This window comes from Benincasa hispida, unplaced genomic scaffold (genome assembly GCF_027475165.1).
Source record: "Benincasa hispida cultivar pf3 unplaced genomic scaffold, pf3_genome.v1.1 HicScf1083, whole genome shotgun sequence".
NCBI classification, from domain to species: Eukaryota; Viridiplantae; Streptophyta; class Magnoliopsida; order Cucurbitales; family Cucurbitaceae; genus Benincasa; species Benincasa hispida.
Window position 1 is genome coordinate 25039 of NW_028325393.1, and position 26072 is coordinate 51110.

General features: G+C 33.2%; 1 protein-coding gene across 1 annotated transcript; it reads left to right on the top strand.

Moving 5' to 3' along the window:
- Window positions 1–9486: 9486 nt before the first annotated feature.
- On the top strand, window positions 9487–11032 carry LOC150031617 (exopolygalacturonase-like). Its single transcript, XM_090308848.1, has 4 exons — window positions 9487–9618; window positions 9712–10011; window positions 10169–10687; window positions 10775–11032. Exons 1-4 carry the CDS (start codon window positions 9487–9489, stop codon window positions 11030–11032), a joined length of 1209 nt encoding a protein of 402 aa, XP_090164974.1.
- Window positions 11033–26072: the final 15040 nt, after the last annotated feature.

Here is a 26072-nt window from a genome sequence, read left to right on the forward strand (position 1 = left end):
AGGTTTTAAAAAAATCTAGAGAAATATTATTTATAAATTTTATTTTCAAAAATTAAAATTAAAAAAAAATGAAAAGAAGCGATATATAAAATATTGGATTAAAGTTGTTCAAAAAAAATATTGGAATAAATTACCTTTTTAAAAAAGCCAAGTATTCCTCCTTTGTCACAGTTTTCATTATATTAATCTCATTCTCATAATCAGATATCCATCCAAAATAATCATCAATACATATATGAAAAATTAAGTAAGGGTTAAAACTATAGAATAATTTTAAATTCTTTAGGCAATTTTCAATTTCGTATAATGTTTTAATTAATACTCTCAATTTACATTTCAGTACTATCATCGATAAGAACAAATATTATACTTGATCTTAATCAAAAGGCCGAGAAAGGTATCCAATATACTATCAATTTATGAAATTAATTAAAGGCCGTTTGAGATTGCTTTCACAAATCCTAAAATGCGATTATATAATAATCTTCAACGCTGGGATTGTTTGATAAATCAACTTATTTATTAATCTATCTAGAATCATTTTTTATTTATTCTAACGTGCTAAACCTATTTGATGGACCTTTTAGATTTCAGCTTTCCTAAAAATTTGGTATCTTTCCTTGCCGCTCTCAATTTATCATTTCATTAATTTATTTTTCACATTTGTTCCAAATTTTAATTTGTTCAATTTCTTACAACAGTTATTAAAAAATATATATTTTATGAAAAAAATTTAGACTACAAAATATTAGTTGCAACGCAAATGATATGTATATTTTCAAAATATATATATATATATTATAATAAATTATAAATCGAATATGAATACAAAAAATAATTAAAATGATAATATACTTTTGTTTATATAACTAAATTACATAAATTTTAAATTTACTAAACATCCTAACTAATTTTTTCAAATTCAAATTTAAACTTTACCAAACATTATTCTACTTTTTTTTTCATAGCTATAGCTACCGACAATTATTTTAAAACTATAGCAATCCTATATTCAGAATAAATTGTTAACATAAAGTTGATAGCTTGGGTCATTATATCATTATTTTGTTAATATATTTAGACAAGTGGGAGCATATACCATTGAGAAGATTTTGTTTTCCTTTTTTGAATTGAATAATTTACGAGGTGTTTGAATATTCAAACTTCTGACAATTTAATCGAAATTATATGGTATACATCAGATGAGTTATACTTACATTGGCTTACTAATAGAGTTGATTAAAGTTTTGTGCTAAGTAGTATCTGAGTAGCATATACAATATATTTGAATATGTAAATAGAACAATCCAATAGTACCAATAAACATTTTTTATGATAAATTTTATATCAATACTTTTTTCTATCAGAAGAGTTAATTAAAAAATTTAATAGGTTAGGGTACATAGATATGTACCTGTAAATAATTGCACAATATAGTAGATGACTATCCTAAAAAGAGATTATTAACCCTCAAAATAGGTTTTGGTAATGCTTTTGTTTTTAATAATTTCAAAAATATATTCACTACAATAGTGTGTTACAAAATCCTTTCCTATACTAGAAATTGTTAGGAATTGTGGAGCCCAAAACTCTCACTTTTTTTTTAATTAGCAAATACGGTGGTGATTAATAATTGTAGAAGGCGCTGGAAATCAAACTTCATGTGGACTTGTGATTGATGGGCCTTGGCCCATTTGGCTAGGTCAGTCATGAACTATAAAAAGAAAATGGAGAGTCGTAACTTTTTTTTGCGGCAGCCACAAATTTTTCGGTGTGAAGAATTTTCTCTCATGTTTTTATATAATACTCATGCTGTCAGTGGAAGAAATTGCATAAGCCATTAAAAGAGAGACCGAAAGGGATTTAAGATGAAGATGGAGAATCTGAATGAAGAAGCAATTATTATAATCATCAGGATGTGTTTGTCAATGAATGTTGCTAGTCTTGTAGCCGATGAGACTAATACAGTGAAGGATAACACAATAAAGTTTTCAGGGATTTGTGATTTAGCTATATCTGAAGAAATTAGTAGGAAAGATAGTTGTAAAAAATCAACTGCTAGTTCAGCTTTAGTGGTGAAGGTAAAGGCAAGGTCGACTCCAAAAACGATGGGTCAGTAATAAAAAATGGAAGACAAGGAATAAGAAAATAGAGTGTTTTTATTGTCGCAAGAAAGGTTACTTAAAAAATCAGTGTAGGTAACTAGAAGAGGATCAGAAAAGAAAACCAGAGGTAAATCAGGCTGAAACTATAGAAGTAATGAATCTAAATGGACAATTGACAGTGTAGCTTTAGTACACATAGCTTCAGATGGAATCTATTCACATCTTTCACATCAAGACATCGTAGTCTAGTGAGAATGGGGAATAGTAGAGTTTCCAAGATCGTTGGGATTGAGAACATTAATTTGAAGACATAGTTTGAAGAAAAGTTAGTACTATGAGATGTTAGGTTTGTTCCTAAGATGAAAATAAATCTCATCTCTATTGGCAAATTAAATGATGAGGATTACATGTGTGAGCTTGGCAGTCTCCAATGTAAACTTATGTTGGGATCTCAAGTAGTGGCAGTTGGCCACAAAAATTCTACACTGTACAAATTTCGTTTAGTGTTGTCAAAAGATCAGAGAGACGGTGGATGCCAATTAAAGCGGTAGATGGCAAGTGTAGAGATATAGTATAGCCAGCAATAATGATAGCCAATGTTGATAAGTCAAATCAAGGTACGTCAGTTCAGAAGCAATTAGGAAGTTTGAGAGAGGAAGTTGATGGCTATCACGAATCCCCACTTGTCAGAAAATCAAATGAATTGAAGAAGTCGCATAAGCGAGTAAGGACATCAAAATGGAAGGCCAGAGCAGTTGCTAAGGTCAAGGATAAAGTCTCCAAGTTGGCAACAGATTTGAAGGAAGTGGTCAAACCATTTGCAGAATGTGTCTTCTTCAATCTTTCTTCAAAAACATGTGTTCGGGATTGAAGAAGATGTCAGTTGGTATCACTTAGCTGTGGTAGGAGTACGTGACTGTCCTTTATGTCTGGGGGACAGTTCCACGTAGCTTGCTCATATCTCGGGGCAAGAATAGATGAGGTACTGTTATCTTTTATTGTTTCCTATTTTGTTACTTTGTTGATTTTACAGGTTTTATGTTGAACCTTGGAGTTTGTCAAGAAGATCAGAGATAACAGATGTAGAGGGTGTTGAGTCTTGAAGTTTGCCAAGATGATGAGTTTCATTGTAGTGGGAGTCAAGATCGTCGTTTTGTCTCCAAGTGGGAGAATGTTAGGAATTGTGGAGCCCAAAACTCCTTCACCTTTTTTTTTTCCATCAGTAAGTATGGTGGTGACCAATAATTAAAAAAAGGCGGTGGAAATCAAACTTGCATGTGGACTTGAAGTTCTCTTCATGATTTGATGGGCCTTCACCATTTGGCTAGGCTACTCATGACCTATACATATTATATATATATATATATATCTATATTTCATGTTTGGAAGAAAAAAAGGGGAGACATAACTTTTTTGCGATAGCCACAAATTCTTTAGTGTGAAGAATTTTCTCTCTCATCTTTTTTAATACCCATGCGTCAGTGAAGGAAAAAAAATAGAGAGTTTTTTTTTTCTATTGAGTTTTTTAGGCGTTTCTCTTCATTGTTAATTCCAAGATATCAAGTTATAGTATAAGTAATCAAATAGTTTGTGTTGGGCTATTTGGGAGAGTTTTGTAGCGTGAGTTTTGGAACCATTGCAATCTTCATCATAGTAAAATCTGCAGTTGCAGAAGACTGGACGTCCTCCCAAGTTTTAGGTGAACCAGTATATTTTTTGGTGTCTGTTTTTTCTTACTCTGTATTATTTAGTAATTTTATGATCGTTGTCCCTTTTTACTCTAACTAATGGAAGTGAGAATTTTAGATATAATTTAGTTTCCGTATTTTATTTATATCTAAATTTAAATACCCAAAAGACATTTTTAAATTTGAATCATTGGAATACGCATTTAATTCATTAGGAAAGAAAACATGACATATTAGACGTATTTAAATAATAACACATACAATTAAAGTATGAGCTATGTATGTGAATTAATAATTTATCACATTGGGTTATTTTATTAGATTGGGTCTATTATGTGATCTAATTAATTAAGGGCCTAGATTCCTATTTAAGTATGGAATAATGGGTAGAAACTTATTCCTAATTAATTAGAGTTTAATGGGAACCCTAATTAAACTACTATATAAAGAGACATTCGGGCTATGATCCTCAAAATACTAAAATAATTCGCACTTAGTCTTTCTTGAATCCCATTTAGATAGAGATCCCACTAAGGGCATTCAATGTTTTGGTTGAAGAAGACAATAATCATCTTAAAGCTATCATCAATTTCAATGGAATCTGGTATGTTATTTATTCTTGGCAATTTAGCATGAGAAGACGGCTGAGAGTTCTTCAACTCCTTCATCCATTCTAAGTGACGACTGGAGCTTTCGACCGGAGTTAGATCTCGAGAGAGTTAGCTCCTCCACCCATCCATGGCACCACCAGCAGCTTTGATGCACATCCGCTGGAAGCAAACCTTTGCTTCCAGCCGGTCATTTCTTTTCCTTTCTTTTCTCATATTGTATTGTATAACATTTTGGAATTAAGAAATCAATACAATATGTTTTCAATGCATTTCTCTATTCCTTCGACTCCATCTCCATCTTCTTGCTTAGCATCTTTACTTTCATTGCAACACTTAGTGGGATTGCTTGGGTATTGCATACTTAGTCATGTGGATTAGGGATATTAAACATGTAGCAAACTATCGAGAGGTATGCGTTGTGCGAGTATGTGAGTAATCTTATTTGCTTAGTGTGAGCTGCTGCAATGCCTGTCTATAAGCTAACGCATTGCTTGTCTATGAGTGAAGTCAACAACAATCAACTGCCCGGGAGGGTAAGTGGTTGGACGCATTAAGCAAGCTATGCATTGTTCAATAGGGATAGTAACAATCTTAGGTCAGCGAAGTTTATGCGGTTTTCTTGTATTATGTATGCTTCATTCGTCCATTAGGGATACTCGGGAGGGTAGTCTAAGGACAAGATCTAGGCTTGGGAAGGTCAGGTCAGAATCTAGGCTTGGGAGAGTCAGATTAGAACAGATAACACAAGAGATAGGCGCTTAGGAATGGGCACTATTTGTTATTAACGCATCGCATGCATCCTAGAGATAGGATATGATTGAATGCGGTCACCTTGCTTTCATGCATTCTGCATCGTTGCATAGGACAAGAGTAGAGACTTAGGAATAAGCTCTATGGACATTTTGTGTTTAACACATGCGTCCTAGAATTAGGAGCACCGCATTTCCATTGGAAAATGACTTGTCGTGTATGGTTGTAGCATGATTGCATGGATTGCGTTGACTAAGGTTGCCCTTGCGAATTCATAAGTTTTGCAATGAAAACATCTCCGTATTTTATCTATTTTCCCACACATTTATTTCATGTCAAGGTTTGTCGCATCTCTACCTTTCATGCACATTCTCATTGTGTTATCTGTTAGATAGGAGTAGGAGTAGGATTAACGTAGCACCATCCCCTCCATTATTTTATTTAAATCGCCGCATGTATATCACCACAAACATGTAGCTACAAGTCTCTGTGTTTGACCTCCAATTACCCGAGAAACTTGCGTTCATGTTATACTTGGCGTGAACGCAAGAAAACTTGTGGTAGGACGCATGGTCATCGCATACACTCGTTAACGCATTTTTCATTCCAACGCATGACCATCGACGCATGACTATCAACACATATCTTAGGAACATGCATCGCATACCGCGTCCAAGGGAAGTTGGTTGTCGAGTAAAATTGACCTCCAATTTCCCGTCATCTGTAACAACCCAGATTTGTACGCATATAGGAAATTAAATGTCAAATATTAAGCAGAACGAAATTTTATTTAAAAGGGTGAAAATTTAGAAGGGGAAAAATAGGAAATTTATTCATTATCCAAAAATAATGAATAAGGGAGCAGAATCAGGGAGGATTAATTAGAAGTTGGACGCTAGCTAATTCAGGAGACAACGGGCAGTAGATAACATTTTGTTTGGACACTGCTCATTGAAAGAATTGGAGGTGAATTAATTGCCCATATACTCTTAAAATTTGAAAGAGTTAAAAAGAGGGAGTGGAATCCACAAGCAGTGAAGGCAACCACACGTGAAAACTTGCAAGATTGGAGAGAAAATTGAAGAGAGCGAGAGTGGAGAGAGCGATATTGGAAAGAAAATTGGAGAGAGCGAGAGTAAAGAGAGCGAGATTCTCAGCGAGACAATGGGAGAGAGTGGGAGCGGGAGCGAGTGCGGAAGCGAGAGTGGGAGCGAGAGTCGCGAGAGCCAAACCAGCAGAAAGCTGGAGAGAGCGAGATTCTGAGAACAAGCGTGGATTATGCGTTGAATTTGGCCACGATCTTATAGATTATACATAGAAAAAACCCTAAAATTGAATACAAACAAAGAATGATGACGTAAGGGCAAACGTTAGCCAAGATTAGGTGTCTTATTGAGAGGAATCCTTAAACCCTAAGTAATTTTAAAGAAGCCACCTGTAGGATGATTTGTCACACTGAGAAGAGTTGAAAACTACTATAAATAGGACCCTTTGCCGAAGATTTAACCCATTCTCAAACAAATCTCAGTAACAAAGAATCGTGTGAAAGAGTAAGTATGAGTGAGGAAGTTCTGTGAGGCTAAAAGAGAAAAGCTCGGGTAAGGTGTTGCCCAAATTTCCTTCTAGTTTAAAAAGGGAAAGCTCTACTGATCAAATCATAAAGAATAATAAGGAATAACTAGATCACAGTAAGTAGTTTATCTCACCCTCTCTTTAAATGTTCTATGGTAGTGTACCTTTATTATGTTGCATGGTTATGTTAATTTTTATATTTCATTACATGTTTAGAACATGTTTCTCTATAAGGGACCCTATGCATTATGTTTGTTCACGATTACGTTAAAATCAAGTTCTAATTAGGTGTAAGTTATGCTTCCAGTCTAATCTTACGTTTATGTTAATGGTTGATGTTGGATGCGACTCTGGCCCTACTGATTGCATGACCCGCTAATCATCAGATGGGTTAGTTTCCACTTGAGTCCTCATCTTCTTATCAGGGCAGAGAAATTTATGCTTCCAGGGCTGGTAGGGCATGTATGGTTGCACCCCTTCAGGCCTAATCTTACGTTATGTTTACGCTAGGGACTAGCAGGGTATGTATGGTTGCACCCCTCTAGTCCAATATTACGTTTATGCTAATGGTTGATGTTGGATGCGACTCTGGCCCTACTGACTGCATGACCCGCTAATCATCAGATGGGTTAGTTTTCGCTTAGGTCCTCATCTTTCTATCAGGGAGGAGAGATTTATGTTGGAAGTATAACTGACCACCACATATTATTATACATTTTCGATCCCAACCATATGTTTTCATGACATGTTGCTTGTGATTGTGCATTTGGTAACTACCCTACGTGAGAACTACTTACTGGGTATATTATATACTCATCCTATATTTTTACAGACTTTGTAGGTAAGGGCACAGCGTAGATGGCAGAATTGGACGTCGCTCAAATGGCCAATCATCAAACTCACTATTATAGGCATATGCATTTTGTACCCCACGCTAATGTTTTATGGATCCTGGTATTTTGATAAATAAACTTTTTATATAGTTTTTCTATATAATTAATAAAACTTAGATATGTTCTTTGAAATTTTCACCAGAACTTGTCTCATGATAGAAAAGTCTAAGTATGCATATTGTAGCGGTCAGATCATAATGTGTAAGGATCCGGTCGTTACATCATCAATGGTCCACTTTAATGTGGAGGTTCTGTATTTTGTTTTTGGAGGATCGGAAAAAATGAAAATTGATGTTAAAATGTGGACAAGATTAAGAGTTTAAAAAGGGACGGAAGATGGTGAAATCCAAATTTAATTTTGGCCACTAGATGTTGGTAAAATGAAATCAATGGTGGAGAGTTAAAAGTAGATGTAAAAATAATAATTTCTTTTTAAAAGCAAAGGTATATCCAATAGAAGTGAATGATGATAATTTTTTTCATTCTTTTTTTTTTTACCCAACTAGCCGCTAAACACAAATAAAAAATAATATAATAATATATCTTCTTAACATTCATTTTCTTTTAAATTCAACAAAAACTCCAAAACCCACCACATGTCACTTCTCAATTGCCCCAAGTGGCACCTTTTACTTGGACCACTTTGATTGAAAAAAATCTACCACATCATTAGATTCAGATTTTTTCGTTATGTTCCTTTCGGCTATATCTTCTTCATTTGAGCCCCAATTTGAGTGACTCAAATTGTATTGGAATCGATATTTCAAGCTTTACCCAATGAACACTTTAAAGCACTCAAATTGTTAATAAAGTTATTCAAATTTGTTATCATCAAAATATTAAATAATTAATAAATCTTAATTAATTATTTGAGATTAATGGTCAAAAAGCCAACACAAAATAATGATAAGAAGATACTTTTTTTTGGTCACAATCAAGAAATTTAAGAAAATGGACAATTAATAAATTTCAAGGGTACTAGAAAAACAATAAAAATGTCTAGTAAACACTACTACATAACTAAGAGTCATCGACAGTAACAAATGGACTTAACAACCTTGATTAAAATAGAGACCATACATATAAAATAAAATATCTTTTAAGATAATTTGATATTAAATATAATTTTATATAATTTTAAATTTTTATCTTTCTCTTTTAATTTTAATAAATTTCTTACCACTAGTTCTAAAACTTTAATTAAATAACAAATAATTTCAAGGGTACTAGAAAAACAATAAAAATGTCTAATAAACACTACGACATAATTAAGAGTGATCAACAATAATAAATGGATTTAACAACATTGATTAACATAGAGATCATACGTATAAAATAAAATATCTTTTAAGATAAATTGATAAGAAATATAATTTTAAATAATTTTAAATTTTGATCTTTCTCTTTTAATTTGAATAAATTTCTTACCACTAGTTCTAAAACTTTAATTAAATAACAAATAATTACAATTCCATTGTTATATTTAGTTTTTTAAAGATTTTTTTTCCTAAAATTATGCATGTTTACAATGGGCCACTTATTTTTGTTTACTTTTTCACCCACAAAACTATTTTATCCAAGATAGACATTTGTGGGATAACATTTGATCAGGTTGGGTGAAAGGTATGGCATGTTTTTAGACATAAATAGTTTATCATAGTTTGACAAGTAGTATACTTGCTTATCCTTATTTGGAGTAAAGGAGAAAACTAATTATAGGAGAAATTGAGTGGTGTTGGATTTCTCTATTTCAATATAAATACTTTGAATTGTAATTGAAACATACACAAACATTTTCTTCCAAAACAAAACTATACAAGAGATTGGGTAGAAAAGAAAAAATATAGACGTAGAGAAGAAGAACAAGATGCGTACAACATTGAACTTTGTGGCTCTATCATTCATATTGGTTTCTTTATCTAGAGGGCAATCTCAATCTAGTGATGGTGTTTTCGATGTGACAAAGTATGGTGCTGCACCTAATGCTGAAATATCTCAGGTAAATTATCATTTTTTATTATCATCGATTGAGAGAAATAAAACATCTAGTGGCATCAATCAGATTTATTAATATATTTTAAAAATTAAATAGGCTCTAACAAATGCATGGAAGGAAGCTTGTGCATCAACAACCCAAAGTAAAGTCATTATTCCAAAAGAAACTTACAAGTTAAGTGCAGTTCAGTTGGTGGGCCCTTGCAAAAGCCCCATCGAAATTCAACTTCAAGGAACATTGCAGGCACCACCGGATCTAACCGGAGACGGATGGATTAGTTTCAGATATATCGATTACTTAACATTAACAGGTGGTGGTGTTTTAGATGGGCAAGGAAAAGTGGCCTGGGAGAAAAATGATTGCCATAAAAACTCAAAGTGTGATCGTATTCCCATGGTAAGCACAATTTAATCACGTAACAAAAATGTTTAGTACTGTTGGCCCATATATTATTTATTGTTACAATTTTAACTATCAAACTAACATTTACGTTTACTCTTTTTTAAGTAAATATATATAAGTATGATAATTTATTTTATTTAAAAAAATGCAGAGTTTGCAGTTAAGCTTTATAAAAAATTCGACAGTAAGTGATATAACGTCTAAAGATAGCAAGAACTTTCATGTCAATGTATTGGGTTGTAAGAACCTCACCTTCCAACATTTCACCATAAATGCACCAGGAGATAGTATTAATTCTGATGGAATTCACATTGGTCGATCTCTTGGGATTAATGTCCTTAATACAAACATTGGTACTGGAGATGATTGTATCTCACTTGGGGATGGAAGTAAGCAAGTAACAATTACTAATGTGACATGTGGGCCTGGACATGGTATAAGTGTAGGAAGCCTAGGAAAATACAATGTTGAAGAACCTGTGGAGGGAATCATAGTTAAGAATTGTACATTGATGAATACATCGAATGGCGTTAGAATCAAAACATGGCCAGCTTCTCCTGCTGCTGGAACCGCTTCTGATATGCACTATGAAGATATAATTATGGTCAATGTCAGCAATCCAATTCTCATAGATCAGGAATACTGTCCACACAACCTATGTAATAAACAGGTACGAAAGTTATTAAACTTCTTTTTAATTTAATTTTTAATACTTAAATTAAGTGACAAGATTATGTCCTATGTTCTTGCCTTTCAGAGTCCATCAAAAGTCAAGATTAGTAAGGTTAGTTTTAAGAATATCAGAGGTACTTCAGGTAATGCGCTCGCAGTCAAACTTCTTTGTAGTTCCGAGTTTCCATGTGAAGATGTAGAGCTAGCTGACATTGACCTCACATATAGCGGAAGGGAAGGCCCAATTACATCTCAATGTTTAAATGTGAAGCCCATCATTTCTGGAAAACAAAATCCTTCGATTTGTTCTCCTCTTTCTCCTAATGCTTCTCCATTAGCTTAAGCTATTTTTTAAGAGATGACTATTTGATGGAAAAAAATTATAATTAATTTTAGATATTCTAAAGCAACTAGTTTAAATTATTTTTGTAATTGCATAAAACTTTAGCACCCAAATTCTCATAGAATTAATTTGTGGTGACCAAATAATTTTTTCTTTGTTGTTTTAGAAGAACAAAGAAATGTATCCTTAGGACTAAATAATATATTATTTTGAGTAATTGATTAATCCACAAATGTCTTCTTTATGAACATTTTTTTTCCGTATTACATGAATGCATGATGCTACATCTTGTGTATTGTCCATTGTACTTTTATCTATCTTAATGCACACACATTCAGTTTTTCTCTATTTATTAAAAAATGCATTGCTTTATTAATAGTTCTTTATTTAGTAAGCTAAGTTAAAATATCTTTAAAATCATATGTGGCTCGAGACAAATTTGATTTGTGATGGATCATAAAATTACTATTCAATAATTAAAGAGAATCAAAGATAGTTATGACATAAGTTGTTACTATAGAGCTAAAATAATTCTTGTGAATAAAATGCATGTAATGGTGCATAAGAGTACAACTCTTGATCTATAGTACAATGACCTTGATTTAATGAATGTATATTAATTGCATAATGAGTCTAAAAAATTTGTACAAGTAAAGGTAACAATATTAAGATCATAAGATCCCATTGCTGGATTTTAAGGACTCTATAAGACATTTTGTTGGAAGAGAAATAAAATAAAAGTTGGAAATCTCAAATTAATATTTAATATGTTGTGTTTATGAAAACTGAATGAAATTCTATATAAGTTAAAAATATTTATAGTTTTAGTTATATGCATTATCCCATTACCCATATTATTAAAAATAAAAGGTTATTTATGTAATATGAATAATATTTGAATCGTTGGGGTTGATGCCCTAAATCTCATGGTTTTATAGTTTATAAACTGTATTTGTACGAACATATTATTTATTTAATAAAATAAGTATTAATTTATTTGACATTTAGTTACATTAAACCAAAACCAAAAAAACTAAGATCCAAGGTTATTAGGTGAAGCTTAAACATGTGTGTAAAGACATACAGGTGGATCATGTTTAAGTAATAAATTGAACGGTCTATAGTAGATGGATAAGATTAGGTACCTTATCCTTATGACACTGCAGATACAAACCATTTTGTAATTGTTCTAATCATTGTAAAGTGTTACAAATGATCTGCTCATGACCATTCATGTGGAGATATGCGAGTGGGGTATTCTATACAAAGAGTTTGTATAAGACCAAACCACGAAATGAATAGTCTCTCCTTAGAACACCATTGCTACAAGAGACTTTCATTTCACCGGAATGACCATAGGTGACTTGACTTTAATCCGAAGTGAGTTGTGAACTCCTACCTATGAGGGCGGTAATTTGATTTACATAAGTGAGAGTTGCCAGATTTTTTGACTCAATATGCCTACCACTTTGGGGATTAGTTTGATTGGGGAGCTGGAAACAAACTACATAAGAAGAAATTCACTCCTTCTCAGGGTAAGTAGATAAATTACTTCTTTAACGGATCATTCTGAGTCTTGAACAATGTGGTGTCACACCCTCTCCTAGCATGAGTGGGATTTAATTATAGTTAGACTATGACTAGTTGTTCATAGAGGGATCAGTGGTACTTACGAAGTTGGGTGTAACTACAGGGGTAAAACAGTAAATTTGACTTAGCTGTACTTACGAGCAATTTGTGAAGGACCAATGTGTTGTTTATTGGTTATATCCAATTAATAGAACAAACTTGCAAAATATGGAAGTAACATAATCATTAAGCACTCTAATTATATTAATTTGAGTAACAAGCATGCTAAAACACCCAATTTCAATAAAAAGGTTTCAACTTGAATACATTTGTAGATTTCTACTTAATCCTTGCAAATTCCACGAAATTGACGTTCAAATTCTTCAGTAGACTACCAAAAGAATATTCTCTACTGATCCCAAACTTGAATTGAGTGGTGGAACTCTTGTTGATAGGAAATTTCTGTGGCTTTGGAGAGGGTTTGAGAGGAAAAGAAGTTGAGCAGAATTTTCCCAAAACTTCAGCATCCATCTCATGAATCTCAGAAAGTTTGAAGTATTTAATCTACTTCATCATGCACGCACTTCATCATTTTATCAAAGTAGCCTAGGTGTTGATTTAAGAAGAAATCCACCAAGAAATCCAAAAAATGGATAAATCCACTAAAACCGAAAAATCATCTTCAATTTTAAATTATATTTAACTTATAATTACATTAAACATAATTTCAAATTCAATTTCTGAAATTGAGTTTAAAATTGAAATTTGATTTGATTTTAAATAATTAATTAAACAAATTTAATTAATTAAATAATAATAATTTAATATCAAATATGAAATTAATAAAACACGTAATTCAAACATGAATCCTATTCATGTAATAAATATTTAAATCATCATTCAAATATATTGAACTCCCCAAATACATTTGATTTCAATAAATTTAAACATTAATTATATTAAATATAATTATTCAAACCCTAAAATTGAATTTCAATATTTCAAATTCACTCAATATTCTAACCCAAGATTTAATCTTTTACGAGCTAGTAGAGGGATCTTATGGACCTACAGATTATGAGCTCCAATGATTTGAGATTTAATTGGCTAAACTCTTTAAACAAAATTAATCAATATTCATTAACTACCAGGACATACCACTATAGCTCAATAGTTGCACCCTCCTAACTGTAAATATATTTTTGTCCACTTGATTTAACTATAATCAGTAAGTCGATCCTTCACTAGTCATTTGAATTTATAGCTATCTCAAAATTACCGTTTTAGCCTTATAAATACATCTTGCTCCTTAAGTCTCTACTGATCCTCTATTGAACAATTGGTTTATAGTCCAACTAATAAACCATATCCCTCTCTTTCATGAGAGGGAGGGGCTCTTTTGTTCAAGATTAGCAATCAATACTTAAGAGAACAACCTATCTACTAACCCTAAGATGGGTATGAGTGAATTTCATCTTGTAGAACTATGTCCCCAGCTATCTATCTGGTTTTATCCCAAAATGGGAGGCTTATTGAGGGATGGCATTGAACCATTCTCACATTTGTAAATCAAAGGATAATCCCGAATAAACAAGAATTCATAGTTAGCTCAAGATTAAGATCGAGTTACCTTAGGTCATCAATTTGAAATTGTCAGTTTTAACAGTAAACTGTTGTTATAAAGAAAAGTGACTATTTCGTTGTTTGGTATGCAAACGTCTTTTGTATAGGATGCCTCTACTCGCATGTCTCCACATGAATGATTTTGAGATTACATTGTTTGTATGAATATACAAAGTGGGCCGCATCCATTGTGTCCCTAGGACGAGGTACCCAATCTCATCCATATACATATAGATCTTTGTGGCCATATACTAAAACTTGATCCACTTCTATGTCTCTACATAAAGTTAAAGTATTCATACCAGCCATGGGTTTGTTTATAGGATTTTATAACAGAATGCAATTTCAATAACACTTTTATTGAATGAAGTCTCGGTAACACTTTTAATGCAAAAATAGAATATGTTTAGTAAATATGAACTCCAAGTTTTAGGACATTCCCAACCAAGGAACAAAGAAATATATCTATAGTGCAAAGAGTGCAGTTGTCTGTCTTTAATGGAGTGACCGACAGTTAATGAAGGTTGATTAATTTAACTAAAGAGTTTAATTAATTAATCTCGTATCATTGGAGCTTCAATTTATAGGTCCATAAGGTCCCCTTTGTTAGCTTAATAAAGATTAATGAGAATCAAATTAATTTTAGATTAATTTAAATTATTCAAATTAATTAAAGGAGTTTAATTATATAAGATACAATTAATATGATGTATAAGATATGTATAATAAAAAGTTTTAATGAGAGGAATAAATATTTAATATGATTCAGATATTAATTATATATATGTGATTCTTATATAAACTATAGGGTAAAATTAATATGAATATAATTCATATTAATACTATAGGTTATATGAGAGAATATGAACTATAGGTTATATTATATGTGATATAATATATGTTAGAGTACAAAAACTTGCAGCGGAAGAAAATAGAATCATTAATCATTCTAATTCCTTAATTTTGACATCAAAATAAATATGTTCATAGGGTATTAAGAATGTTTCAAGACATACCTTTGAAGAATTCTTCGAAATCCAAGCTACTCTTCACGTGATTTCAGCTCTAAATCTTCAGTGAACCACCAAGAGATTTTCTCTACTATTCTTAGCCTTGAATTTGAGTGGAACTAAAAAATGAAGTGAATTTGTGAAGGGAATAGAATGGGTTTCAAGTGAAGCAGTGTTAGGTCTTCGAAGGATGTATATTTTCTATGTTAATTCCCCCAAAATTGTGTTGATTATGTGCTTCAAATACTAATTTTTTAGATAAAACAATCCGCAAGACATTTAGAAGTCATTAAGAGAAGATTATGTAACCAAGAAATCAACAAATGAAGAGAATCGAGTAAACACCAAAATTCCATTGAGTACCATCAAATTCCATCGAGTATTTAGTAGAATACTATAAAGTACAATTGGGTAAAGTTATTAAGTAGTCACATCCCGCCCTGAGCCTGCCTCTTGAGCCCGAGGGGAGGCGTGAGGACGGCAGATACCACCCTTTTGTGATTACTACTGGCCATCTCTATCTTACTACACTTAGTAAACTTTAAGCCTAAAGATGTAATCAACAACTGTTTGACTAAGCTCATTTTATTACAAATAGTATAACGTTTATACAACTCTCAGACTTAACTATAAAGTTTACTTCAACAACTCTAAAATAGAAAGTGTGACTAGGGCTGTGGCAGACATTGACCTTAGCAGCACCTTGAAACTTCTCACCTTTTACTACCTGGAAAGAAAAACATGAAAGAAAATAATGAGCTTCAAGAAGCTCAGTGGGTGGTAAGCAACTTTTAGAGTCTATTTCAACTCATAAACTAACAAACATATCACAACTACGAGGTTAGTACATTCAAACCTCAGCCTCGAATGAGTCTGTTCTGAACTCTATTTACACTCACGGTAGATAGTTAAACTAATACTAGTCATAAACGCTTACTCTCTTGTGTTCCTTATGTTTCCTATGTGCACATAGATCCACGCTTATGGGCACAAAAGCTAGGCCTGTCGGCCTTCTTACCATCCCATACGAGTTTCCTCTCATAGGCTCAAGAACTAGACCTCTCGGTCCCCTGACCATCCTGTGAGGTTCTGTTCCAGGCTCAAGAACTAGGTCTATTGAACCCCTGACGGTCCCGTTCACATATTCTCATTCTCATGCTAATTACTCATTCACAATATAAGCATACATATACTCTATAAGATATGCTTAAGACTTAAAGGAAATTACCACTCGCCTTGGTAAGGTAGGAACCTTTCTCTCTAGAAGTTCTTTGGTTTCCTTGGGCTCCCTTTTGAACCCTAAATTCCAGATTCAATTTTAAGCTCGGATTACTCATAGTTCTAAACCTTATTTCGAGATACTTTCTTCTACAAACATGCTCTAAAATTTATCAAGAAGCTTACCTTAAATTCTCATAATATAAATCTTCGTGGTTTGGTCGGAATCCTCGAATCATCAAGATTGACCTAAACTTACCTGAGAGCTCAACCATTCTGTATTTTCCTCATTCTCTAGTCTGATTCCTTGGAGCTTTTTCTTCCACAGCCCTACTTTGAAAACTAGACTCTTAGATATTTCAAGTGGCTTTGAAATCACTCAAAACGCACAAGTAGTTTGGGAGAACTCCTCATCCTAAGTTGATGCTACTTCTAGACCTCACTATCTGACAACATCTCCTCCTCTTGGAAATGCATGGTTTTCCTCCAAATCTGCTCTCAAACACTCTTCCTACTATTCTTTGAAGAGAATTTGTGTTATAAACTAAAGAGTTACCTTGTGTGGTATTTATAGGCCAAATGAACCGATCCTTCTCATTTCCTAAGGCTTCCAATGCAAGATACCTCCTACTTTAGCAACTTTTGGAGTGTTTGCACCAAGCTTTGCCACCACCTACTTCCATGCCATTCACCTACTTGCATGAAGTTTGAGTTGTCTTCCTCATGCATAAAACTTCTTTGCATGAAACTCTATTCGTCCACCTCCTACTAACTCAAGTTCAACATCCTCTCGGTTCAGCCACTTATCTGGGTGAATTCATCAGCCTTGCGTAACACAAGTCTTAGCACTGCATAAACACTTGGCCCATCGTGTAATCCATTGTGTAGCTCTTGCACTCAACGCATAGCTCTATCGTTTAGCTAAATCTCTCGCTGACACTTATCACCCAACCCTCTCTCTATCGCTCATCATCTAGCCCTCTCGCTGTTGCCAATCGTGTAGCGCCTGCGCCCATTGCACAGGGCCTATGCCCCATCGTATAGCTCCACCATTTAGTGATCTCTCAGTGTTAATGATATTGCTACCGCGTATCTCTCACTGTTAATGATCTCGCTGTCGCTCATCATCTAGTGCATAACCTATCGCATAGCTCCTACACCTATCGTGTAGCTCTCGTTGTCACCCATCGTGTAGCGCTAACGCCTATCATCTAACGCATCACGCCCATCGTCTAGCACGTCCGCTCATTGTGTAGCGCCATCGTCTAACGTGTGTGTCTATCGTGCAACACCCATCGTCTTAGCGCTTCACCTATGGTGTAGCGCTCACGCTTATCGTCGTAGCACCCATGCTTATCATTTATCATCTAGTGCTATGCATCACTTCGCATCGTTTAGCGTCGCACGTAGCTAGATGATCATCTAGTGCATCGCTTAGCACCGTACGTAGCTACACGATCGTCTGCACAGTGCCTTGCGCTCATTGTCTAGCCTTCTCGCTCTCGCTCACGCAGTCTCTTATCATCCCAACGCATGAGCAACCTTTGGGAAGTGCTTCTTGCCAATGCTTCGACCAACATGCGTCCCTTGTCATGCCAACATTTGGGCAAACTTCATAAACTCAATGCATGGTTGTCCTTTGACTTTAAGGCTTAATTTCTTTTAACCTCTACGAACTTAGCCTCATCTTATGTGTTAATGTTTCCTAACACCAAACACATGGTTTCTTTTTTGACTTCACACTTAGTCAAATTTTAACTAGTTAAGGCTCAACTCAGAGCTACTCAAGGAAAATCTATTCCAATACTTAAAAATTTTCCTTCTCTTCAACATAGGAATTAACTTACACTTAGTTAATTTCCTTAATTACCTATTTAAATAGAGAAATTGAGATATGGGTTTCACATGAGTAATCAACCATCAAGGAAATTGTTATCGAGCTATCAAGTAAGGTTCTCGAGTTATCGAGTAATTACTAAAAAGGTCATCGAGTATTGACCGTCGAGTATCGAGTATTCCATCACCGAGTGTCAAGGAGCGAGTATTAAACAGAAAACTCGACGCGTTCGTTCTTTTTTCCAGATTTTGACGCGATTCATCCCGCGCATATGCCTCGCGCAACCAAGTGTCAACGATGCGTCTCAACGCTATTCCTTCAACTATAAATAGATTTCTTTCATTTTCTTGCTGAAGGGAAGAAGCACAATTCTATGGAGGCTGGAATTTCTCTCTGTATCAATTAATCTCCATGGTAATTTTGTTTCCTACCTAGATTAGATTTTGATTTCTTTTTTATTTGTAATCAATAACTTGTAATTTTTCATGAATTTGTCTAAGAATTTTTGAAGTAATTGAATCTTGTTTCTATTTCAAGGATTCTTGTAAATTCTTTTGAGTTTTCTACTTTCTTTATTATTAGCAATCTGAATTTGAGCATTTTTTTATCTTATTTTAATTCATGAAGCATGTTGAATGATCTATATCTTGAGCATGTTTAGCCTAAATGCTTGGTTTTGTCACAATCATTGTTGTATATGTTGCTTTTAATGTGTTCGATGGAATGTCTAGCTAAGATCTACAAGAGGCAACATTAATTGTGTGTTTGATGGCTATTCCTAGGATGTACTAATTACTGAATTTGGAGCAAACTTGGTTAATTGAGTAAGCTATATTAACAATTAATCAACGCAATTGAATCTAGGAACCTAATACGTATGTTTTCTATTCTATATGGCCGCTATTGAACCTAATGGAAGTAGGAGCATGTAGGTTGATTAGGGTTTGGCCTATCCAACCTTAATCATAGAACGCTCTCTTGACTAGGTTATTGCTAGTTGTCGGCCTTTGTAGAGGCTAGCTTGTTAGAGTTGAGTGAGTAGTTGCGAGCGTAATCCGATTGTGAATTAAATTTGTAGAATTCAATGATAAGAATTGCAATGAATGTCTAACTTGGATTAGAAGCAAGATTGTTCTAAACTTGGTTACAACTATCCTTTATCTTTTGATTTTTAGCATGTTTTTTTTTGTTTTAATTAAAAAGAACCCCATTTTATAGCTTTCATAGTTAAGCTTGGTTAAAGAAAATATTATATAACATTTCCCTGTGGATTGACCTCTTACTTTCATTTTAACTATGAGTTAGTTAGGTTGTTGTTTGAGTTTTATAAATATTGTTTGTTTTGGGTTAGGTAGAACTAACGACACCTACTTAGCTTCGAACAAAATCCAAGCTGCTCTTCACGTGATTTCAGCTCCAAATCTTCAGTGAACCATCAAGAGATCTTTGCTACTATTCTAAGCCTGAATTTGAGTTGTGGAAATAAAAAATGAAGTGAATTTGTGAAGGGAATAGAATGGATTTAAAGTGAAGGAGTAGAACTCAACAAAAACTTTTTCCAGTTCTTCCTCCATTCTATGTAAATTGAAGAGTTTTATGTAACCATTACATGCATCTACTAAACTTTTCAGCAATATAACACTTCAAGAAGCACTCAAGAAGTGGAATTAGGTATTTCATTTAGAACAATCCACCAAAATAAGCAAAAATGTGGATATTTCCACTATCTCAATTTAATTCCAAAATTAAATTGAATTAATTTACAATTTTCATTTTAATTAATTCAAAATTAATTAAACTAAGAAAACAATATTCAATTTCTAAAATTGAATAAGAAATGAAAATTAATTTTGTTTTAATTAATTAAAAAAATTTAATTAATTCAATAAAAATTTAATATCAATTATTAAATTAATCAAACATCTAATTTTAAACATGAATCATATTCATGTAATTAATATTTAAATCAATATTTAAATATTATAAACTCTCCAATTTCGTTTAATTTCGATAAATTAAACGTTAATTAATTATATCAAATATAATTATACAAACCCTAATTTGAATTTTAACTATTCAAATTCAAACCTAAGTTCAATTTGAACATTTCATACTGAAATTCAATTTGAACACTTCAAATTGATATCATTCCAAATTCATTCAATTTATTAATTCAAGGTATTCATGTTTTACAAGCAAGTAGAGAGACTTTATGGACCTACAAATCATGAGCCCCAACGATTTGAGATTAATTGGCTAAAACTTGTTAGACCGAATTAATCAATATTTGTTAACTATCGAGTCACGGCACTATAGCTCGATAGTTGTGCTCTCCACATTGTAGATATATTTGTGTCCACTTGATTTAACCATAATCAGTAAGTCAACCCTTTACAGGTTGTTTGTAATAATGGCTGGGTCAAATGTTGTTTTACCCCCGAAATTACGTCTTGCTTCTCATGTTCCACTGATCCTCTAATGAACAATTGGTTTGTGATCCAATCACTAAACCAGATCCCTCTGGATCCAATGAGAGGGTGGGACTCCTTGTTCAAGACCTGGATTTAACACTTAAAAGAACAACCTTTCTCCTATCCCTCAATTGGGTAGGCATGAATTCTGTCTTGCATCCTATTTCCTTAGCTATTTACCCTATCTTACCCCTGAAATTGGAGGCTTATTGAGCCTACGCTGTTGAGCAACCCTTACCTATACAAATCTAAGGATAATCCCGAATAAACAGGAGTTCATAGTTAGCTCAAGATTAAGATCGAGTTACCTAGGTCATCTAAGTGAAATAGTTAGTCTTAAATAGTAAACAACGTTATAAAGTAAGAGTGACTTATTTCTTGGTCCAATCTTATGCAAACTCATTTAGACTATTTACTCGAACCTGATCCACTCTTATGTCTCCACATAAAGTTCAAGTACTCATGTAATAGTCATGAATCTTTTAGTTTATTGGATTTATTTCTAAAACGAAATAAGCAATTCATATATTCAATATAACTTTATTGAATCAAACTTAAATAACAATTTTATTTATTTATAGAATGAGTTTATTGTTTACAAACCACGAGTTTTAGGACATAAAACCCAACAATATAAATTATAGGTTATAGATTATATATGATATAATCTATGGTTTAATATTAATATGTATTATATGGTTAATATATATTTATTAAAACTCATTTTTTGAATTTTGAAAATTAAATCCCATGGGAGTTATTTTAAAGTAGGGAGGAAGTTATTTTAACTCCTTCAACCCCCTCATATACGTGATGCACAGAGAAAAAAAAAGGGAGTGTACCTTAAAATTGTTTTATAGAGAATCTTCATCTCTTTAATCTCTCTACAATTTTTCTCTCAAGAAAAAAATTCCTTCACCAAAATTAAACAGAAGCCCACTCTACTCTATGTGATTCTCACCTTGAGAATAAAGAGGAAATATTATGGTGATGTCATTGTTACATTGTTATTGGGTTTGTGTTGTTGTGAATGGGTGAAGAAGAGACGATCGGTTCGTGATCTTACTGTGGAGAGGAATCGTGAAGAAGTGTTCTTCAAGGATATGTGTTTCTCGATCTGTTCCCCTCTCTGTATTTTCACAATAGAAGCATGCTAAGAATTTTTTTTATCCTGTAGTTTCATTGCCTTTGAATTTTAAGTTCTGTAAAACAATTTCAAGACATAAGGCATTCAATTGCTTCCACTTCGAGGAATTACAATCCCTAAAATTAGTATCAAAGCCATGTTTTGTCTCTGATTTTTGTTTCTTACTTGAGTTCAAAGTTTTGGTGGGATTTAAGTTTTGCATTGTGAATTTATGATAGTTTTGCACATAGATGTTTCAAAACTTGACATAGTTTACTGCTTTGTTTCAATTCGATTTGTAAGGTCTCGGTGTTTATGGAAATTTAATTTCATCTCATCAAATCTTTAAGTCCGTGTTGCTCGTGGTAAAGTGCTTAGCAAGATCTAGGCTTCAATTTGGAGAATTTTGGAGCAAGAACGAATCAAAATGGATGAAGGATTGAAATAGAGGAAGCATTCATTCCTAGAACGTAACGCATAGCGTAACAACGTTGTGCATTACGTTGTAAGGCAGAATGCTCAATGTAGTTGCATTGTGGAGCATAGCTGCGTTACGACAACTCAAAATCCAACATAATGTCATTGCCACATAGCATCTTTACGCTCCAAACTCAATCGCTCACATGCTTTTGCAGTTCCAGAACGTGTGTTGAGTCTTCCTCAACGGTAGTTGAAGGATGTTTTTTGTATTATTTCAGTTAATTTGTAATATTAATTATTTTATTTTCTTTTTTAATTAATTAAATTAATATAAATGTTACATTAATTTAATTATTGTTTTAGGATGGCAATTTTTGTATGTTGTTTTTATTATTATGTTCATGTGCATGATTTATTTATTTATATAGCATATTGTATGCCATATAGTATAAAAAACCCACCATAAGATAAACATTTTCTCTTGCATCATTTTTTATATATGTATTATATTATAAAGTTTCATGATTTAATTAAGCATACTCATTCATCATATTACATATAATTGTTATATTATATGATTGCATGCATATATAATATATTCATGCATCATATATTATCATTGTTATAATATATAGTTCGGATGAATGGATATGTATGTTTTCATTACTTTATAATATAATTGTTATGTTATATAATGAAAATGGAGATGCATGAAACATGATATTACCTTAGAAAAATATAATTGTTATATTTTGATGTATGTCATTAGATGCATGAATAGATTTTATTTATTTCATTAACCTTTATAAGTAATATAAGCTAGTGAAATTAGAATTAAAATCTATAATCCAAAGTTGTATGCAAAAATCGGTTAAATTAATTTTAAATTGTTTAAAATTAGTTACACCTAGACCTATGTTAATAATTTTTCTAATTATATTAGAAATAAATACTTTTAATTTCCTTTTAATAGGATTAAAATGAATTAAATAAAAAATTAAATTTATAATATTATTATTTATAAAAGACCTCTGTCTAAGGAAGATTATGTCTAGGCTGAGGTATCTAAGCTGACGGAAACAGAATAACCTTACTTGGGAACCAACCTAGAAGGTGAATTAGACAAATATGTTATAAACATGAATAAATGATTAGGTTTATTAAAGTCTTTAATAATAAAAAAAATCATTATTGTTAAACTATCCAATACAGGGCAAATTTAACAATCACTTAGCTAAATTTTTCAGCCAGATTTTTCTAAGTTAATAAACCCTAGGTTAAAAACACTCAGTGGGAGAAAAATAATATATATGATATGTCAATTTCTTTTCACATCTCCCTCTAAATAGTTCACACCGTGAGATTTATGCTCGGTCTCGAGACACCGTTGCTTGTGTCCCCTTATGGATGAGGTTTCCAAAGGTCTAGGTGAATAGAGAGAGTGTTCATATCAAGTGACAGAGGTACGTGTGACAACACATCCCAAGTCTCTTTCATTGGTTTGTTGTATAGTTTCATGCTTGGCCTCAAGCCAACTTTACTTGTATCCCCCTACGGATGGCATTTGCATGAAATTATATACAAACTCCAAAGTGGATAGGACTTCTTTAGTTTTTGTCCAAATTGATTTTTTCCAATGTTGGGATCATTGGGATGGAACTCTAGAGTCTAAAATGAAGGGTTACACTTATAAGAAATTCTTAAGTTAATAATTTATGGACCGAATAATGGCGATTAATCGTTATAGGGATAAGAGTTATTCTAGTGTAATGGTTGGTTAAGATTGTTTCAATTCATTAAAAGGGTAACTGATCACCCCGCGGTAGCTTTTATCCTTACTCACAGAAGCATCATTGCAAAAATACATATCACATCGGGTATGTAACAACCTAGATTTGTACACATACAGGAAATTAAATGTCAAATATTAAGCAGGACAAAATTTTATTTAAAGGGGTGGAAATTTAGAAGGGGAAAAATAGGAAATGTATTCATTATCCAAAAATAATGAATAATGGAGCAGAATCGGGGAGGATTAATTAGAAGTTGGACGCTAGCTAATTCAGGAGACAATGGGCAGTAGATAACTTTTTGTTTGGGCACTGCTCATTGGAAAAATTGGAGGTGAATTAATTGCCCATATACTCTAAAAATTTGAAAGAGTTAAAAAGAGGAAGTGGAATCCACAAGTAGTGAAGGCAACCACGCGTGAAACTAGCGAGATTGAAGAGACAGTGGGAGAGAGCGAGAGCGAGAGTCGCGAGAGCCAAACCAGCGAGAAAGCTGGAGAGAGCGAGATTCTGAGATCAAAGAGAGCGAGATTTGGACAAAATCGTGGATTATGCATTGAATTTGGCCACGATCTTATAGATTTTACATAGAAAAACCCTAAACTTGAATACAAACAAAGAATGATGGCGTAAGGGAAAACGTTAGCCAAGATTAGGTGTCTTATTGAGAGGAATCCTTAAACCCTAAGTAATTTTAAAGAAGCACCTGTACGATGATTTGTCACACTGAGAAGAGCTCAAAACTACTATAAATAAGACCCTTTGCCTGAAGATTTAACCCATTCTCAAACAAATCTCAATAACAAAGAATCGTGTGGAAGAGTAAGTGTGAGTGAAGAAGTTCTGTGAGGTTAAAAGAGAAAAGCTCGGGTAAGGTGCTGCCCAAATTTCTGCCCAAATTTCATTCTAGTTTAAAAAGGGAAAGCTCTACTGATCAAATCATAAAGAATAATAAGGAATAACTAGATCACAGTAAGTAGTTTATCTCACCCTCTCTTTAAATATTCTGTGGTAGTGTACCTTTATTATGTTGCATGGTTATGTTAATTGTTATATTGCATTACATGTTTAGAACACGTTTCTCTACAAGGAACCCCATGCATTATGTTTGTTCACGATTACGTTAAAATCAAGTTTTATTTAGGTGTAAGTTATGCTTCTAGTTTAATCTTACGTTTATGTTAATGGTTGATGTTGGATGCGACTCTGGCCCTACTGACTACATGACCCGCTAATCATCAGATTGGTTAGTTTCCGCTTAAGTCCTTATCTTCCTATCAGGGTGGAGAAATTTATGCTTTCAAGGATGGTATGGCATGTATGGTTGCACCCCTCCAGGCCTAATCTTACGTTATGTTTACGCTAGGGACTAGCAGGGTATGTATGGTTGCACCCCTCTAGTCCAATATTACGTTTATGCTAATGGTTGATGTTGGATGCGACTCTGGCCCTACTGACTGCATGACCCGCTAATCATTAGATGGGTTAGTTTTCGCTTAGGTCCTCATCTTCCTATCAAGGCGGAGAGATTTATGTTGGAAGCATAACTGACCACCACATGTTATTATACGTTTTCGGTCCTAACTATATGTTTTCATGACATGTTGCTTGTGATTGTGCATTTGGTCACTACCCTACGTGAGAACTACGTACTGGGTATATTATATACTCATCCTATATTTTTACAGACTTTGTAGGTAAGGACACAGCGTAGATGGCAAAATTGGACGTCGCTCAAATGGCCAACCGTCAAACTCACTTTATAGGCATATGCATTTTGTACCACCACACTAATGTTTTATGGATTCTGGTGTTTTGATAAATATACTTTTTATATAGTTTTTCTAACTAATTAATAGAATTTAGATATGTTCTTTGAAATTTTCACCAAAACTCATCTCATGATAGAAAAGTCTAAGTATGCATATCGTAGCGGTCGGATGATAATGTGTAAGGATCCGGTCGTTATAGTTTGG

Bases quoted from the DNA above. Each gene is read 5' to 3' on its own strand.
- LOC150031617 (XM_090308848.1), top strand. From the start codon at position 9,487: ATGCGTACAACATTGAACTTTGTGGCTCTATCATTCATATTGGTTTCT. The intron at 9,619-9,711 runs GTAAATTATCAT...AAAATTAAATAG, and splicing joins CTAATGCTGAAATATCTCAG to GCTCTAACAAATGCATGGAA. The intron at 10,012-10,168 runs GTAAGCACAATT...AAAAAAATGCAG, and splicing joins AGTGTGATCGTATTCCCATG to AGTTTGCAGTTAAGCTTTAT.